The sequence below is a fragment of the Nicotiana sylvestris genome, chromosome 2, assembly GCF_000393655.2.
Source record: "Nicotiana sylvestris chromosome 2, ASM39365v2, whole genome shotgun sequence".
NCBI lineage: Eukaryota > Viridiplantae > Streptophyta > Magnoliopsida > Solanales > Solanaceae > Nicotiana > Nicotiana sylvestris.
This window is the reverse complement of record NC_091058.1, coordinates 40,894,573-40,911,349: the sequence shown is the minus strand read 5'-3', so window position 1 is coordinate 40,911,349 and position 16,777 is coordinate 40,894,573. Positions and strand designations below refer to the sequence as shown.

General features: G+C 34.0%; 3 protein-coding genes across 4 annotated transcripts; 2 read left to right on the top strand and 1 right to left on the bottom strand.

Moving 5' to 3' along the window:
* The first annotated feature begins 338 nt into the window (after positions 1-338).
* Positions 339-2,635, top strand: LOC104235046 (uncharacterized). Its single transcript, XM_070165531.1, has 5 exons — positions 339-463; positions 581-1,131; positions 1,338-1,443; positions 1,549-1,948; positions 2,153-2,635. Exons 1-5 carry the CDS (start codon positions 339-341, stop codon positions 2,633-2,635), a joined length of 1,665 nt encoding a protein of 554 aa, XP_070021632.1.
* A 569-nt stretch (positions 2,636-3,204) lies between these two features.
* On the bottom strand, positions 3,205-7,886 carry LOC138884357 (uncharacterized). The gene is made up of 12 exons (XM_070165527.1): positions 7,818-7,886; positions 7,069-7,217; positions 6,391-6,979; positions 6,080-6,283; positions 5,756-5,887; positions 5,570-5,675; positions 5,344-5,424; positions 5,105-5,254; positions 4,811-4,886; positions 4,625-4,708; positions 4,040-4,116; positions 3,205-3,893 (listed from the first exon to the last, which is right to left on the bottom strand). The coding sequence occupies exons 1-12, from the start codon at positions 7,884-7,886 to the stop codon at positions 3,205-3,207; spliced, it is 2,406 nt and encodes an 801-aa protein (XP_070021628.1).
* Positions 7,887-14,604: 6,718 nt separating this feature from the next.
* On the top strand, positions 14,605-16,328 carry LOC104226981 (phospholipase A1-IIgamma-like). 2 transcript variants are annotated; one of them, XM_009779105.2, is made up of 2 exons: positions 14,605-15,248; positions 15,569-16,328. In XM_009779105.2, exons 1-2 carry the CDS (start codon positions 14,679-14,681, stop codon positions 16,172-16,174), a joined length of 1,176 nt encoding a protein of 391 aa, XP_009777407.1. In that variant the 5' UTR covers positions 14,605-14,678; the 3' UTR covers positions 16,175-16,328. The 2 variants fall into 2 exon arrangements, with proteins under 2 accessions (XP_009777407.1, XP_009777406.1); XM_009779104.2 differs by having other exon boundaries at positions 14,605-15,266.
* Positions 16,329-16,777: the final 449 nt, after the last annotated feature.

Genomic DNA, 16,777 nt, shown 5'->3' with positions numbered 1-16,777 from the left:
AATTATGATTAGAAATTGTTGATTTCAAAATGTTGTCTTCAAATAAAACTATAATTGCAACAGTTATAGTAGAAATTAACTATAATGGCTGACATCCAAAAAATGGATGACTACAAAATTTTCACTATATCTACAAATTCTCTACAAATATTCTACAAAATTATAAGTACACTGTTTATCTTTATTTTGATGCAGGTTCATCTGGATCCATAAAGTTACTTGATATGCCATCATCTCCAGCTATAGAGGAATATTAAAGTGAAATAATAACAGAATCTACGTAAACTGCTATTGAAGAAGGACAAGTGTATCAGGACAAACAAACTGTAGTTGCTGCAATGAAGCACTTTTCTGTGATGCACAAGTTCCAGTTCAGAGTTAAAAGATCTAGTCGTAGAAGGTATGGAGATATTTGTGGAGAAAAGACCAATAAAAGCAGTGTTATACTCAAGATATGTGTAATGTAAATATTGTAGATAAATTGTAGTTACATTGTAGTTTATGTTACTTTATGTTAAAACAGTCCGTTTGTTGCATCTACATTTATAATCTGTATTAAATATTGTATTTCTTTTTGTAGCTACTGGCTTGTATGCGTTGGTGAAAACTGTAAATGGCACTTCAAGGCAACGTCAATTAATGATTCCACAATGTTCAAGATAAGGAGTTTCAACCGACAACACACATGCTGCCTAATGGACGAAACATTCATACAGCGCAAACGTACTGCAGATGTAGTTGGTAGCATGGTAATTCTAAAGTATTGTGATCCTAAGACTGTTTACACACCAAAAGACATACAGACTGACATGTTATCCGAACACGGAGTGAACCTAAGCTACATGCAAGCATGGAGACCAAAGGAAAAGGCTTTACAGTTTTTGAGAGGGAATCCGGCTGACTCCTACAGCAAATTACCCAAATATTTTTATATTCTTGAGGAGACTTATCCTGGTTCGGTTGTTAAATTGAAAAAGACAACAGATGAATGCTTCTTATACGCATTTGTTGCTCTTTGTACATCAATAAGTGGTTGGCAACATTGTAGGCCAATAGTAGTGGTTGATGGGACATTCTTAAAGTCAGCCTACAGGAGGATTATGCTGACAGCAAGCACCATGGATGCAGCAGGTAAAAAGTGTAAAAGTTTTGTAGTCATTTTGTAGGCAGTCTATAAATATAGATATATTGTAGTAATTTGTAGTTATTTTGTAGCTATTACATGTAATGTAGATAAAATGAATATATTATGAATATATATTGTAGTTGTTATGTATTTATATTTTTATATAAATTTTCAAAGCTGCCAATTAATATTTTATGAATTAATAATGTAGGAACAATATTGCCCTTGGCATATGCTGTGGTTGATTCTGAAAACGACGCATCTTGGAAGTGGTTCTTTGAGCAATTCAAGCAGGCATATGGTGAAAGACCTTCAATGTGTGTTGTTTCAGATAGGAATGAGAGTATACTGAAGGCAACATCAATTGTCTATCCGGGCATCCCACACTACTCTTGCATGTGACATATTTGGACAAACATTAGGTCAAAATTCAAGAAGGGTCATCTACAATTGCATGAATTGTACTTTGCTACAGCACGGTCATACACTCTGGATGAATTTAATGAAAGGATGTCGAAGATTGAAGAGGTAGACCCACGTGTGAAATCTTACCTATATGATATTGGTTATCATAGATGGTCAAGAGTACATGCAACAGTGAATAGAACGTGGACAATGACATCAAATATTGCAGAGTCGTTGAACGCAGTAACAAAAGATGCAAGAGAGCTGGCGATATTTGACCTTTTAGAGTATATGCGGACACTGCTAGAACGTTGGACCAATGAAAAGTTATTGAAGGCGAATGGTACTGTCACATTTCTTGGGGCCAAATTCAACAAAGAATTAGATGACAACAGAACATTATCTCAGAAGCTTAGGGTAAGATCTGTTTATTTGGTGCAGAAAAAATGAATTACTTAATATGTAGTGTTTCCAAATTGTATATAAATTGTAGTCAAAATTGTAGATAATTGTAGATTGTATATAAGGTGTAGAATATTTGTAGATGATTTGTATATAAGTTGTAGATAATAAATTTTAATGATTGAGATAATATTTTTTCTGTTTGTTCTGCAATTGTAGGTGAGGGCTTCAACAGATCATATATATACTGTGTTAGATGGTGTGAAGCGGTACATTGTGTGTCTAGAAAATAAGAAATGTAGCTGTGGCCAATTCCAACTTGAAGAACTTCCATGTGCGCATGCTTTGGCAGCATTAAGGCACAGGAATGAAACATATGAAAACTATTGCTCTCCGTATTACACAAGGGAGAGCCTTCTGCGTACGTATGAAATGCCAGTAAATCCTCTTCCTGATGAAAGCAAATGGAATGTGCCACAACATATTTTGGATGAGGTAGTAAAACCATCGACAGGAGATAAAAGACACCCAGGGAGACCTCAAAAGGAAAGATATAAAACCTATGATGAAATAAAGTCAAAGAAGTACAAGGTGTCATGTGGAAATTGTGGAGGTGAAGGGCATAACAAAAGATCTTGCAAGAATGCGCCCAGAAGAAATGAATATCATGTAGTTAGAATAGTTATTCAAAATAACTGTTAGAGAGTTAAAGTTAGCAGATTTTTTGTGTAATAGTTTAAGTTTTTAAAGATCAGGCATCTAAATTTGTCTTTGATAGAGTGTAATTAAATTTAAATATTTATTATCTACAATACAACTGATATTAAAAAAATAACTTTAATGTAAAGTGTTTCCAGATTGTAGGTAAAATATAAGTTAACTGTATTTAAATTGTAGTCTTAGTAATAATTGGTAGATGATTTGTAGATAAATTGTGGGTAATATATTTCTATGATTGGAGTAATTATTTATTCTGTTTGTTGTTTAATTTAACTTCATCTGACAGTTATATACAGATATTACCTAGAACTTGAAGGTATTTCATAAAAAATTATGAATATATACAACTACAAAATTATATACAATTACTACATTGAGTGTTGCCAAAATGTAGATATTATGGAGATTATTTGTAGGCAAATTGTATTCTAAGATGAAAGATAAAATTACAAAACAAAAAGGTATGCTGCAATAAAAAAAAAATTGTTCATAAAGTAATGTATTCTCCTTCAACTACAAATTGGCATCAACTAAACTAGGAAAACAGGACACTATTTCTTCTTTCTCTGGACTCTAGTCTTCTCATTCAATGTAGGAGCACCCTTCCTCCTTGCTAGCCTGCCTGTAACCTCACTTTCACTGATTGACCCATCTTCTTGTTTCTTTGTAGCATAGTCCCATAAGAGAGCTCCATAGCGTCTACGGTGTTGGTCGATATCCGAAAGGTCTTCTGAAGGAATTGACAAATCTCCAATGCAAACATACTCCGCAAAAGCAGCCACAAATTCACCACAATCGCTGCATAAGACAAAAAAATAATTATTTAACAAATGATTATAAAAAATAATAATTAAACATCCAGAAAGAGAGAATGGTTTTTTTACAGTGATTCTTCCATTTGCTGTGGAATCTCTGCAACCATCCACTGTGTTGAGAGGGTCTGTAACTGGTTTCTCAATGTATGCCTTTGTGGTCTTGAAGTCAATGTTTTTACGCTTCCCGTAGAAACCAGTGCAAGACAAATACAGAGGGATAATGATTGAAAACTTATCAACACATGATTCAACAGCATTATGATGGTGTGAAGACACCATGGAATCATACACATAAAGTTGCCTGTCCACTATGTCGAAAACGATCAACAACCAATGGAAATTCTCTACAATGTTCATGGGCATAATGACATAGTCAACTTCATCCCAGGCAACATTAGCAAGGAGTCTATACCCAAGAATATATTCTGCAACATCATCATCGGGTTTAATAACCGAATACTTTTTTCTGGCGGAGAACTTATGAACTTGTCATAGATTTGTACAATCTTTGACTTGAACAAGCAATCGGTTGTTGTAAACCTAGTGTTGTTGGGGTTGGGGCCATATTTGCCTCTTTTTCTCAAGTAATACATAATAACATCAATGTGCTGCAAAATAAAATGAAATCTACTGTTAGCTACAATGTAACTACAATTATCAACAAAACAGTTACACCTTAAAATACAAAGTCAGAATTCAAATAATCTAACAAATAACTACACTTTAACTGCTATACACAGCAACACATGTAACAACAACTACCACAAAAGGCCTCAATAATATCTACATGCAAACTAAAGTTAATATTATAAGTCTTCAACTGGCTCTACAATTTTACTACAAATTAACTACAGCCATGAAATATAGATATACCAATTCTATTCAAATTAATAAATATACAATTTTTACATACAATTCATCATCAAATAGGATACATAAGGTTCAACCTAAATACAATCACACTATAATAAATAAGAGCAGCATTTATAAGAAATGTCTACATTATATCTACAATTTATAATAAAGGGCATGGTCATATATATTTCATATCTACAATATAACTACAAAACAGAAGTGAAAATATATCTTGTGAATTTATTCTTTGATACTTACCGAGCCATTGAGGACTCCCCCGGGGTGAGCAAAGGAATAAAACCATTCCTTCTTATCCACCTTTTCAACTCTAAGGTCAAACCAAGGATTGATTTGGTTATCCTTTATGGAAAAGGGAGCCTTCTTCCTGTAACAACAAATAAATTCCCAATCAAAAAAATTCACAGAATGAATTATATTTTTTAACTTTAAAATGTTGAAATGAAAGTGTCAAATTAAACATTCATACCTCTTAAATACTTTGTCAGTACGGTGGTATAACCACTTGTTGAACTTATCTAACATATCAGAATCTACATTTTCACCTATAAGAGTTGTGAATGGGTGTTTGAGGTAGAAAAATTTAGGTCCAATAGAGCTGTTGCCTCCAGAACTATATAGCGGTATGAAAGGTGATCGTGCATGTTTCCCCGGTTGCCTGGTTCTCCCTGGATGAATAAGGGTTGCTTCATCTGGTATGGGCTCGCCATACTTAACCAATTGTGTTAAGTTGTCTGGCAACTAAAGTCATCCAATGTCACACTCTTCTTATCAATGCCTGAACCTTCAGAAACAACTTCATCCACATGATGTACATCTTCACCTTCATTTAGCTGTTTCTCAATGACTTGTTCTGTCTGAGCTGCTATAGTCACTCCGTGAATTGGGGACTGTGCATTGATATCTTCAATATCTGTTACAAAAAACAATACTTACTTAACAGGGAATGTAAAATTGTATAAATAACAATTATTTATTCTGAATGACAGTATGATATTATACCCGCTTGTTCTACCTCAGCTGCTTCTTGAAATTCTCCATATAAGTCAACATGTACTGGAACATGTTCTGGACAAACTGCAGCTTCAATTTATAAAAAAACAATAGGTAAAAAATACTAGATAATGTTGCATACATGTAGGAAGTTGTAGATAAATTGTGAATGATAAAACTCAGTTCTATAAAGTTTTATAATAAATATATATATTTGTATGTATTTTGTAGATACCTGTGTTGCTTGTGCTTGCATGCACTTGATCACCAAGATTGAACGGAAATTGCTGGTGGTTCACTCCTTGTTTTTGGTCATTGTTTTTGGTTGAACTACCAGCAAACTAAAGATTTTATGTTAGTTTGATTATATTTTTTAAAATGTCATAATTTGTTTTGGCATATAAATATATTCAACTCTTACCTTTGCCTCATCCACATCATATCTCCTGTTTATCAAATTCAAAACCCTTTTCATAGAATCATCTATAAACACTCGAAGGTCATGAAGTTCCTTAAATACATCCTTCCTAAAATCCTCTAACTTTCCATCAACCTAAAAGTTAAAAATATAGTTAGTTGGTAATTTTATTCAAATAAATTACAATTTAGTTTAATTATGTACGAGGCAGTATTGTTTATACAATTGTCTCCAAATTGATACTGTTATACTACATTTAACAACAATGTTATGCAATGTAGATAAATTGTAGCAAATATGTAAATATATTGTAGCTAATAATTTTACCTGCTTAATTCCCTTTTCTAGCTTCCTGAGCTTCATAGCCACAGATTCCTTGTCCTCTTGACAGTCTATATGTTTGGGTTCCAATGTTGGAGAATCAGCATTTGGAACCTCTGATGATTGTGCACCTTGTTTATCTTCATACTCAATCTTGTTTGGCATAGTAAGCACTCCAATCTCTTCTCCAGATTCAGTCATGCTTGTGAACTGAATCATGAAAAAAAATAGTTAGTTCCACTAAGACAAAAAAATGTAGTCTAAATGTAGATATTATGAAGGTAAATGTAGGAACATACAAAAATGAAAAAAAATACCTTAATCCACTCAGGCTTGATCATCTTCTCTTCAAAGGCAGTTAACCAAATTTGCCCCTTAGTAGCTGACCATCTTAATATGCGAGGTATTGAGTCAGAACACCTCGTAGCAAGCTCCGTGCTGACGGTCGAGCAACACTCATAAAGCCACACTTGCAAGGCTAATGAGCATCCCCGTATGAGATAAGAATGTACACGGGGATTTAGACGATGCCTAACAGATTCCATAACCTGATTGAACGATTTAATACCCAATGGGTATGACTCAAAATTATCAGACTCTACCAAATAGAACCTAAAATGGTCTATAAAAGACACATGATCTTTGTCAGAAGGGCAAACAAAAAATTCCAAAAGATAAAGAATGCATAACTTGACTGCATCCTTATCGTTTACCCAAGATCTATTTGTTACTATGTTTTTCAAATACCACTTCTCTACTCTTTTTTTGTTAGGAAAATAGCTATTCATTAACTTGCTAACATAACTAGAAGTATATCCATAATCTGTAAACTTATTCACACAATTTAAACCGGTAATTAAACCAAACTCTCTCAAGGCAAAATTCAATTTTCCCCCTTCAAGTGGACTGAAAAAAATGATTCATTAGACTTAGACAGTTCATACTTCATCAGAAGATGAATAGCTTGATTTTGCATGCAAATGGAGGGGAGAGACAGTAAGTAACCAAAACAAGTGTTTTTAAAAAGCTTTAAAGAATTTGGAGACAATAACTCTTTTATCTGGCTAGGAATGCTTGGATCACACAAAGTGTAGAATCTAAGCACACCATAATCCACATTATGTGGGGCAAAATAATGTCCATTCTGCACAAAATGATAAATTATTTCACATTAGTAAACTGCATAGAAATTAAGCATTAATATAAATAATATCTACATATAACTACATAATCACTACACTTATTGCTAAAAAAAATCAGGGAGAAAAAATACATACAAATCTGCTTCAAAAAAATACAGCCAACCCACACATATAACTACAAAAACATACAAGACATCTACACATATAAACATTATCTACAAAAATGCAGGAAGCAAAAAGTAGCTACAACTCTGTTTCAAAATTTAAAAGCTAAGGACAATATAACTACAACACGACTACAAAATAACTACAATTATATCCGTGTTTTAAACCACAACTACAAAAAATCTAGAAAATTAACACAACTAATCTACAATTTACCAAAACACTTAAAACAGAGATTTTTACATCCAAAACAAAACTAAAAAAATGGAAACGAAAATACTAAATGTTTACCTTCACCAAATTTTTTTCTGAACCAATTTTGGGAGCTCTTTGGACTGTTTCTTCGTTTTTTGTTTTGTGGAAGCAGAAGGCAACTTGGTTTTTTTAACTGTTGGAATTTTAGGGACATCTTCAACAAAGTCGTCATCTACACATACCTCTTTCCCCTTTCTTTTGAGTTGTTTGCCGCCTGGTGTAGCACTTCCTCCAGCATCTACATCGTGCATTTTTTTTGTTCGCATTTCGGCACGGATTTGTCTAGGAGATGAACTGTGAGTAGTAGGTTCCATTGCATGTATAGATTTTACTTGTTTTTGTGGTGATTTTGGTGTTTAAACACCCAAATCGAAAGAGGGGATATCACATACTGTAGATTTTTTATATATTTTTTTGGGAGATTTGATGTTCTTCATGGTTTAACTTCAATATTTGGTGAAATTAAATTGAGAAAAATGAAGAGCGTGGGTAGCTTTTGTTCTGTATAGAAGAAAACTGAAGAAAACGTGGGGGAGTGAAGGGTAAAGGTAAAACGTGGGGGGGGGAGTTACGGTAAAGGTAAAAGGTGGGGAGGGGGTTGAGCTGAAAGGAAAGAGAAACGTGGGAATATACGGTCCTATAATTATGCCTAAAATAAATGCCTCATTAATTATATCCCTGTTTTAAATTATGGTATATAAATGGTAATTTAGTATACTAAATGTAATTATCTCTAACCTTAAACATGGAGGGTAATAAGGTTTGATATGTGGCATAGGAAAGCAAAAATTCCTTGAAAAAAAGGAGTGGTAACAAGGCTCTTGACTTCAGCTCCTAAGTTGTGGATTAGAATTAATTGTGTGACTTATGTTGTCCAGGTATACAACAAAGCTCGACGTTTAAAGATGTTAAATCTACCCATTGACCAAGTATATCCGATATAAGTTCACTACAGAAAGTTCAAAGGGAAACCTACTTATCAAGATACAATTAATTCTTGCATGTAAAACACACACACGTCTGTGCATTCCTTTAAGTTTATAGCCATTCCCCATTCATGTAGGGGATTGTTGGATTTTGTTATTAATAACAAAAGAGGTGTGAATGGAAAATGGTGGTAAAAGAGATGGAGGGAAGTGAAATTTTGAATGAGTTCACTTTACTAATGCACTTTGTCCCTCATTGGTAGAAGGAAATAAAATCTTTGTGTATATATAAAAACGCTCATCTTTTAGCTGTTAAATAGTTAAGAAGAAGACAAGCCTCACGCCGTCGTCGTCGCTCGGCTTCGGCTTGGGCTTGATTGATTAATCTTTTTGGACAAAATTCTTCTCAAATATTTAATTAATTAACAAAAATTCAATCCGGAATAACCCATGACCCGCGACCCCGTCCTATCCGGTCCGTTTTTTTTCTGGATTATTTTAAATCCGTTTGTTTTTCCCGCAATTGTGGCTGTTCTGAAAGGTTGCAAACCTTTTTAGAAATAGTGCCAAATGGGCTATAAATATTCCATCAATCCCAGAATTTTTTTTACGTAATTTTCTGATCTTCTTCTTCTTCTTCTGCACATAAAAATTCCAGTGTATTTTACAACCTTCGAGTGGTTCGCTGTTCATCGACGTTTTTGGTACCAATACTTCGGTGAGTTAAATCATTCTACCCTGGGAGAATATATTCCAGAACCTTGGGTACTTGAGGGGAATAATTTCTTTAAGGGCACACTATGTATTCAGTGGGCTCGATTTATTCCTATACTATTTTCAGAATTTATTTTGAAGTTCATATACTGTTTTCAAAATTTATTTTGACGTTCTAGTTCTACTAACTTTCTGTTTTTATTTTTCCAGAAAGTTTATTGTTTTATTAATCTTACACCAATACAGTTTTGATAACAATATCACAATAATATATTTCTCATTTGTGTACCAATCACCCTCACTGGTTTCACATTAATCAACTGTAGAAGAAGAGGTACAGAAAAATATCTCTTTGGATGTCGAGAATACGAAACTAAGGGTGTCTAACGGGCCGAGTCAACCTGTTTCCGGACCGGCCCAAATCGGTTAAATCGGAATCGGCCCGGACCGGTACAAGGAGGCCGGGTGGGGTTGAGTAATAGGGGTAGGGCGGTTTGTTCCGTTCACATTTGAACCACCGGTTAACCGGACCGGTCAAACCCGGTCAACGAACAACATTGTTCATCCAGTTAACCGGGCCGGCCCGGACCGTCCTAGACCGGTTTAATGGTAACAATATTTTTTTAAACGTGGTCCTCAGATTCTAACCGTTGGCAACAGTCCATTTCACATTATGGCCGTTGCCCAGCGGCTGAATTTCATTTTTAGCCCATTTTTGGGTTTTTAAAAAAAGGAATTAACCCCCCTTTGAAAAACTATAAATACCCCCCCCCCCTCTTCCTTATTTCTTCACTCATCTCTCAATTCTCATATTCTCTCATTCTTCAATCTTCACTTATTAAAGTGCAATCAACTATTTGGCTCTTTTTTTTTGGAATTTAATTTATCGTAGTATTTATTATTTGAAGTTTGAACAATTGAACTTCAAAATTGGAACAATTGACATTTCTTCGTGGTAACATTGGAGTTGTGAAATCATCAAGTGCTCAATATATTGCCGAATTCGGTGCACTCCCTCCAACTTTTTCTCTTATTTACTATTTTATTTGCATATTTAATTATTGCTAGTAGTTAAATGCTGCAAAAAGAGTTTGTAACAAGGTTACTAATCGGGAAAATAAAAAAGAGGTTGTACTTCAGCTTCAGCATCTGGTAGTAATTTAAATACCTCTCCAAATATTTTTGAAACATTACCTGATAATAATATAGATTATGAACAATTCCAGGAAGATTTCGGTATAGAAGATAATGAATTAGAAATGGAAGATGAGATACCACTTACACCTAGTAGTGTTGGAGCTGGTAGAAGGGGTGGTGGTCGTGGTGCTAGTAGTATACCACCCGTGGCCCCGACTAGTAATCGTAGAAAAAGAAGTAAGGTTTGAAATTTTTTTGAAGACATACCGAATAGTGATAGAGTTAAATGCAAACTTTGTAATGATACTTTTAAACATAAGACTGGAGGACAATTAGGGAGGACTGGGACACTTAGTAGACATATGAGAATTGAGCATCTTATAGAATGGAGATCTGATGGAGATGGAAATCAATCAACTCTAAACCCTACTACTGGAGGTCTTGTGAAATATGATAAAATGAAGGATCGTGAGGAGTTAGCAAAAATGATTGCTTTGGGTTGTCTACCTTTTATTTTGCTTCTTCGTCATATCTTATTATGTAATTCAAATGATTTACAATCCTTTATTTAAAGGTATCCCTAGAAGTACTTTGTAGATCTGATATCATTAGACTTCATGGACAATATCAAACATACATACATTATTTGTTTAGCCACCTTTTCTCTAACTTCTGATATTGGCTATGCTGTTAATGGAAATGATTATTTGACAATTACATGTCATTGGATAGATGATACTACTTGTATGCAAAAACGTATTATCGCTTTTAAATATGATGAAGATTAGAGTCATACTGCTACGTTTATAAGCAATACTATTTGTGATGTTGTTGAATTTTATAATCTCAAGCAAAAACTATTGTGTATGTCTTTTGATAATGCTTCTAACAATAATGCCGCAATTTCAATATTAAAACTGCATTTGAAACCACCTCTTGATGAAATTTTTCATGTTAGGTGTGTATATCATGTTTATAATTTAATTGTTAAAAGTGGCCTTGATTTATTTTCAACTGAGATTACTCATGTTAGAAGAGCAGTTGGTGTTATTCAAGGAAATAATAGACAATCTAGAATAAAGGAATTTAAGAATAAGTGTATCCAGTATAACCTTAAACCCAGATTCATGACAGACGAAATTGTTACTAGATGGAATTATACATATATATTTTTAAAATGTTGCAACAAATATAGATTCCCAATAACTGAAGTTGCTAATGCGCATTGTACTGATCCAAACCGTATGTTAACAACTACTACTTGGGAGGTCATTAATGATATTGTTATATTTTTACATGTAAATTTTATACAGCTACTATTGAGTTTTCTGGAGCATATTACCCTACTTTTACTATGGCTTTAGTACATATAGCTGAAATTTCTTTTCTACTCTTTGAATTTAAGAAGGAAGAAAAATATAGGGATGTTTTTGAAAAATGCAAGCAAAATTCAAAAAATATTTCTTTCCAATTCCTCCGATTTACTTAATTGGTGCTGTTTTAAATCCTTCTATTAAGATGTTTGATTGTCACCAATTAAGGAATGCTTTATATACTTATATGGAGATTGGACCAACTGAAACCCCAAATTTTTATGCTTGTATGAACAAGCTAAATGAATCTTTACAACAATTACAGAATTATTATTCAAATATAATTGATGATGATGCTCTTAATGTAGGCAATGTTAATCCCACTATGCACTGTACCACTTCTGCTACTGTGGATGATGAAGAAGGCCTTGATAGTTTTAATATTTTTCCTACATTTTCTAACACTCAAACCAGTAGCAGGAACATTGATGAACTTCAATTCTACTTGCAGAAGTAAAAAGAGTCTCGCACAAAGCAAATTTCATCGTTGGGATGATGGTATGAGAATTGAAAGCAATTTCCAGTTCTTTTCGCTATGGCTCGGGACGTGCTGAATGTGCCAATTTCAACTGTTGCATCAGAGAGTGCATTTAGCCAAGCAAGACAACAACTTGGAGACACACCCGTCACTCATTGGGAAGCAATGCTTTGGAAGTTTTAGTATATTTCAGAGATTGGATTAGATCGGAACGAAGAAATCAAGGACGTGAAGATGTTGATAGCCCAGAAGACGAGGAACTTGGAGATATATTAACACATGGTAATACATCCGAATTTAACACTCCAGAAGAAGGTCACTCAGTTCATATTGATTATGAAGAACTTACTAAGGCAATACAAAACCTTTGAATTTACTTTTTTTTGGTTAATTTACTTGTTGTTAGATATAAATCTTTCAATTTGTAAGTTTGAATTTTGAAATAAATGTAGCACTTTATAAGTGCAATTTTTTTCCATCTTCATTGTATTCTTTATATTTTTACTTTATATTAATATAACTTACAATAGTTATACAAAATACAAAAAAAATAAAATTTAAAAATAACACTAACCCGGCCCGGGCCCATGAACCCGTAACCCTTACGGTTCAATTTTTACCCGGATGAACCTGAACCCGTTAACCAGGTATGCCCCACCTCGTAATCGACCCGTACCATAACCCGTACGGGTACTAAATTTCCCTGCCCAACCCGACCCGGCCCACCCGTTAAACACCCGTATACGGAACAGACCAAAGTGACAAGCCAATTTTGTATTCAAATTTGAAAGACCAAAGACCGGACAATGACCCATTTACGCGCTAAACAAAAGATAACAACTTTACCTTCGCACACTATTTGGACAACCATGGAATTCCTTTTCCCAACTCCTAATAATAATTTCAATAATTTATAGAAAAAGTAAGGATTACTGGGGGTTTTCAAGAGAAAACAAAAAAAAATTGAACCAAATAAAAAAAATGTTGTTTGACCTGGGTTTGTATTAAATTAGTCAAAAGAAGAAGAAGAGGAAAAAAAAAACAGATTGATTCTCTCTTAGCACACACAGAGACATATCAAATTATAAATTCTATGTAATTTTTTAAACTTTGTAGGGGTTTTTCTAAAAAAAATTAAATATTTTTCCCACAAAACAGATGTCTAGAGATATTCCTGACGGGCTCGATCAGGTTTTGCAAAAAGGAGTGGTAACAAGGCTCTTGAGCTGAAGCTCCTAAACTCTTTGAATATACTCACTATTTTGGTCTGCTAGGAAAAAGGGTTGAACTGTCGTGATAATTCATCCTAAAGATGTTTGGCTTTCTGAATATATTGGGGAAAAAGAATAATTAAGGTTATTTTCTTTCAGATTTGGCGGTTGCATGTCAAGATTTGAGTATACCCTACTGTTAGCTAGATTGAGCTGTTATTTGACGTGCTACATTAACGACCATTGACGTTGTTAATTTGATATTTATAAAGTGTTCCAATGATTCTGCGGGCAGGGGACGTAGTCTTTCGGCTATGGGTATTTAAATCATAATTTTCGACACAGAATATAGATATATATGTAAAAATCTATTAAAATCTCAACAAATAGTAAATTTAAACACAAAATTTTAATAATATAATTAGTTTAATGTAAAGTTGAACCCACTAAATTTTAATCCTTGATCTGGCTCACCTGCAGGCACACTTAATTAACCGGGACAAGTCAAGTTGTCATAATGGATATGTGATCCCTGCAAATTTTTCTTAGGTACGTACGTACTTTTTTTATTTTACTCTAATTTTGCCTGCCATGAAAGGGATGGTCGTAGTCGCTAGATTGGTTACTAGTAATGGGTTTAAATTTAATACAACAATAATTCAAGTATTTTTTACAATATCAATCTGCTACGAGATTTTGCCACATGATTGAGATTGTGTGTTCCAGAAAAGTCAAACTATAGATGCACTACGTTCTAGTTCGTTATAATACATCCAACTTACCACACAATTTTTTTTAAAAAAAAATCTGCTTAATGTAATTTTGTATTGTCACTGGCACTGATAACTCAAAAAAAAAAAAAAAAACTTTTATAGCCAATTGAATTAAATAAATCTTTAAATTATTTGATCACGTAAATATTTTTTATCCAGTAATTCAATAAGAATACCCTTCAGAAAAACGGAAACGATTCTAATTTGCACGGTTGATATGCCCATTTTGAATTGTCTGATGATGGTGAGATGGTGACATTGTTAAGAATAAAAAATTAAAAGCATGTTCCATGACAAGCACTAATAATTGAAGTCCTTCACTATAAATTGGCATTTGCAGATGGGCAAAATGAAGAACATATCATAGGAAATTAATAAGCAACAAAGAGAAAAAAATACATAAAATTAAGAAAAAAAGGGGCCGGAGAGACATGGCTAACATGGCTGAGAATTGGGAGCAGCTTAGTGGAAAAAACAATTGGGAAGGATTACTAAGGCCCTTGGATCTTGATCTACGTAAATATATCATTCAATATGGAGAATTGGCTCAAGCAACTTATGACACTTTCATCACAGAGAAAGCGTCTAAATATGCTGGAGCTAGCAGATACTCAATGGAAAGCCTTTTTACTAAGGTTGGACTTGACCCCCTGAAATATCGTGTAACCAAATTTTTCTATGCAACTGCATCCATTCCACTTCCTGATGCTTTCATTGTAAAATCATTGTCAAGGGAAGCATGGAGTAAAGAATCAAATTTTATGGGGTATATTGCTGTGGCTACTGATGAGGGTAAAGTTGCACTGGGAAGGAGAGATATTGTGGTTAATTGGAGAGGAACGATGCAGAAGTTAGAGTGGGTGAATGATCTTCAATTTTTAGCTGTCCCAGGACCTAAAGTCTTTGGTGACGGAGGTTTGCTTTCTTTGCTTCAACCTTTGGTGCATCACGGGTTCTACAATATTTATACAACAGAAGATCCACGATCACAGTTTAATCAGGTTAGTGCCCGGGATCAGGTGCGTATTAACTTGCTTATTTGATAAAGCTCCATGTTTTTACGAGAATATGATTGTTTACTGCTCAAGTAATTTATCTTTTACAAATATCAGACTTTAATGATATAAGTTTTTAATCTGAACCACACTTCAAAGCTCCTCAATATTTTCAAATACTGAAGCAAAACTGAACTACCTTGATGATCGCTGAAGCATACTTGCAACTTTGTTTATTCTAATTTTGTATCGAAGGAATTACTATTACTACCTTGATGATCGCTGAAGATTATATATAATATAGTTGATTGTTTTCTTCCTGTCAGGTAATTGAAGAAGTGAAAAGATTGGTTGAGGAATATAAGAATGAAGAGGTTAGTATTACTGTAACTGGCCATAGCCTAGGTGCGTCACTTGCAACCCTAAACGCGGTTGACATAGCTTTCAATGGTATCAACAAAACAAGCGAAGGCAAGGAATTTCCAGTGACAGCTTTTGTATTCGCAAGTCCTAAAGTTGGGGATCTCAATTTTCATAAGGCATTTTCCAAGCTGAATAATCTTCATATCTTGAGAATTCATAATGTTTTGGATATTGTCCCCAAATACCCACCCATTGGCTATATAGACGTCGGCGAGGAACTAATGATTGACACCACAAAATCCCCATATGTGAAGCCTCCTGGAGAAGTTGTCAGTTGGCATTTGTTGGAGCCATACTTGCACGGAGTTGCAGGCACTCAAGGAATAGGAATTTTAGCAGGTTTTAAACTAGAGGTGAATCGTGATATCTCACTTGTCAATAAGCAGTGGGACATACTAAAAGATGAATATTGTATTCCTGGGCTTTGGTGGGCTGACAAGCACAAAGGGATGGTTCAACAACAGGATGGATCTTGGCTTCTCTTGGATCGTGAGGAGTATGACTTCTGAAAGAGTTAAGGTTTCAAATGTGGCTTTATTTCCTTTCATGTAATGTTTGAATAAAGGGGTTTATTACTATATAAATATGTATTATTCTTCCTCTTATAACAGAGGATAAACTTGTATGTTCTTCTATTTCTTTAATGCCTAATATGAGTTTTAACTTCTCTGTCCACATAACTTGTATGGTTTAAATTATTTGAAATGCTCTTAGACTATAATTACTAACTGATGCAAAATATATGTGATAAAGTGTTGCATTTGTTATGTAGAGTTTTATAATCGGATACATGTGTGTATTATTTACATATATATTATATTAATAATGTAGAGTTATATGTTGCAAACCGAATAATTGTTTTAATTATAATGAGTTCTATGTTTGGACCATTTTACTTATATTGGAAACCAAACGACCTCTTAACGCTTATAAGCTAACTATTTTTATTTTTGTTTTCATGAATTTGTTATGTTGAATGCTGTGATGACCCAAAAGGGCTTTAAATTAAATTTTGTATTTCCGAGGTTTTGAAAACCTCATTTAGAGTTACATCAATTTGCGTGTGCAGTCCGGGCGCGTAGTCGGAAAGCTTAAATATGAAAATCTATGAA

Excerpts from the sequence above, each read along its gene's own strand:
- LOC104235046 (XM_070165531.1), top strand. The coding sequence starts at position 339 with ATGAAGCACTTTTCTGTGATGCACAAGTTCCAGTTCAGAGTTAAAAGA. Across the intron at positions 1,444-1,548 it reads TATGGTGAAAGACCTTCAAT|GTCAAAATTCAAGAAGGGTC; the intron begins GTGTGTTGTTTC and ends GACAAACATTAG. Across the intron at positions 1,949-2,152 it reads CATTATCTCAGAAGCTTAGG|GTGAGGGCTTCAACAGATCA; the intron begins GTAAGATCTGTT and ends CTGCAATTGTAG.
- LOC138884357 (XM_070165527.1), bottom strand. The coding sequence starts at position 7,886 with ATGCACGATGTAGATGCTGGAGGAAGTGCTACACCAGGCGGCAAACAA. Across the intron at positions 6,980-7,068 it reads ACTTGTTTTGGTTACTTACT|TCCACTTGAAGGGGGAAAAT; the intron begins GTCTCTCCCCTC and ends CATTTTTTTCAG. Across the intron at positions 4,117-4,624 it reads AAGGTGGATAAGAAGGAATG|TTACATTGTAGCTAACAGTA; the intron begins GTTTTATTCCTT and ends TGATAATTGTAG.
- LOC104226981 (XM_009779104.2), top strand. The coding sequence starts at position 14,679 with ATGGCTAACATGGCTGAGAATTGGGAGCAGCTTAGTGGAAAAAACAAT. Across the intron at positions 15,267-15,568 it reads AGGTTAGTGCCCGGGATCAG|GTAATTGAAGAAGTGAAAAG; the intron begins GTGCGTATTAAC and ends TCTTCCTGTCAG.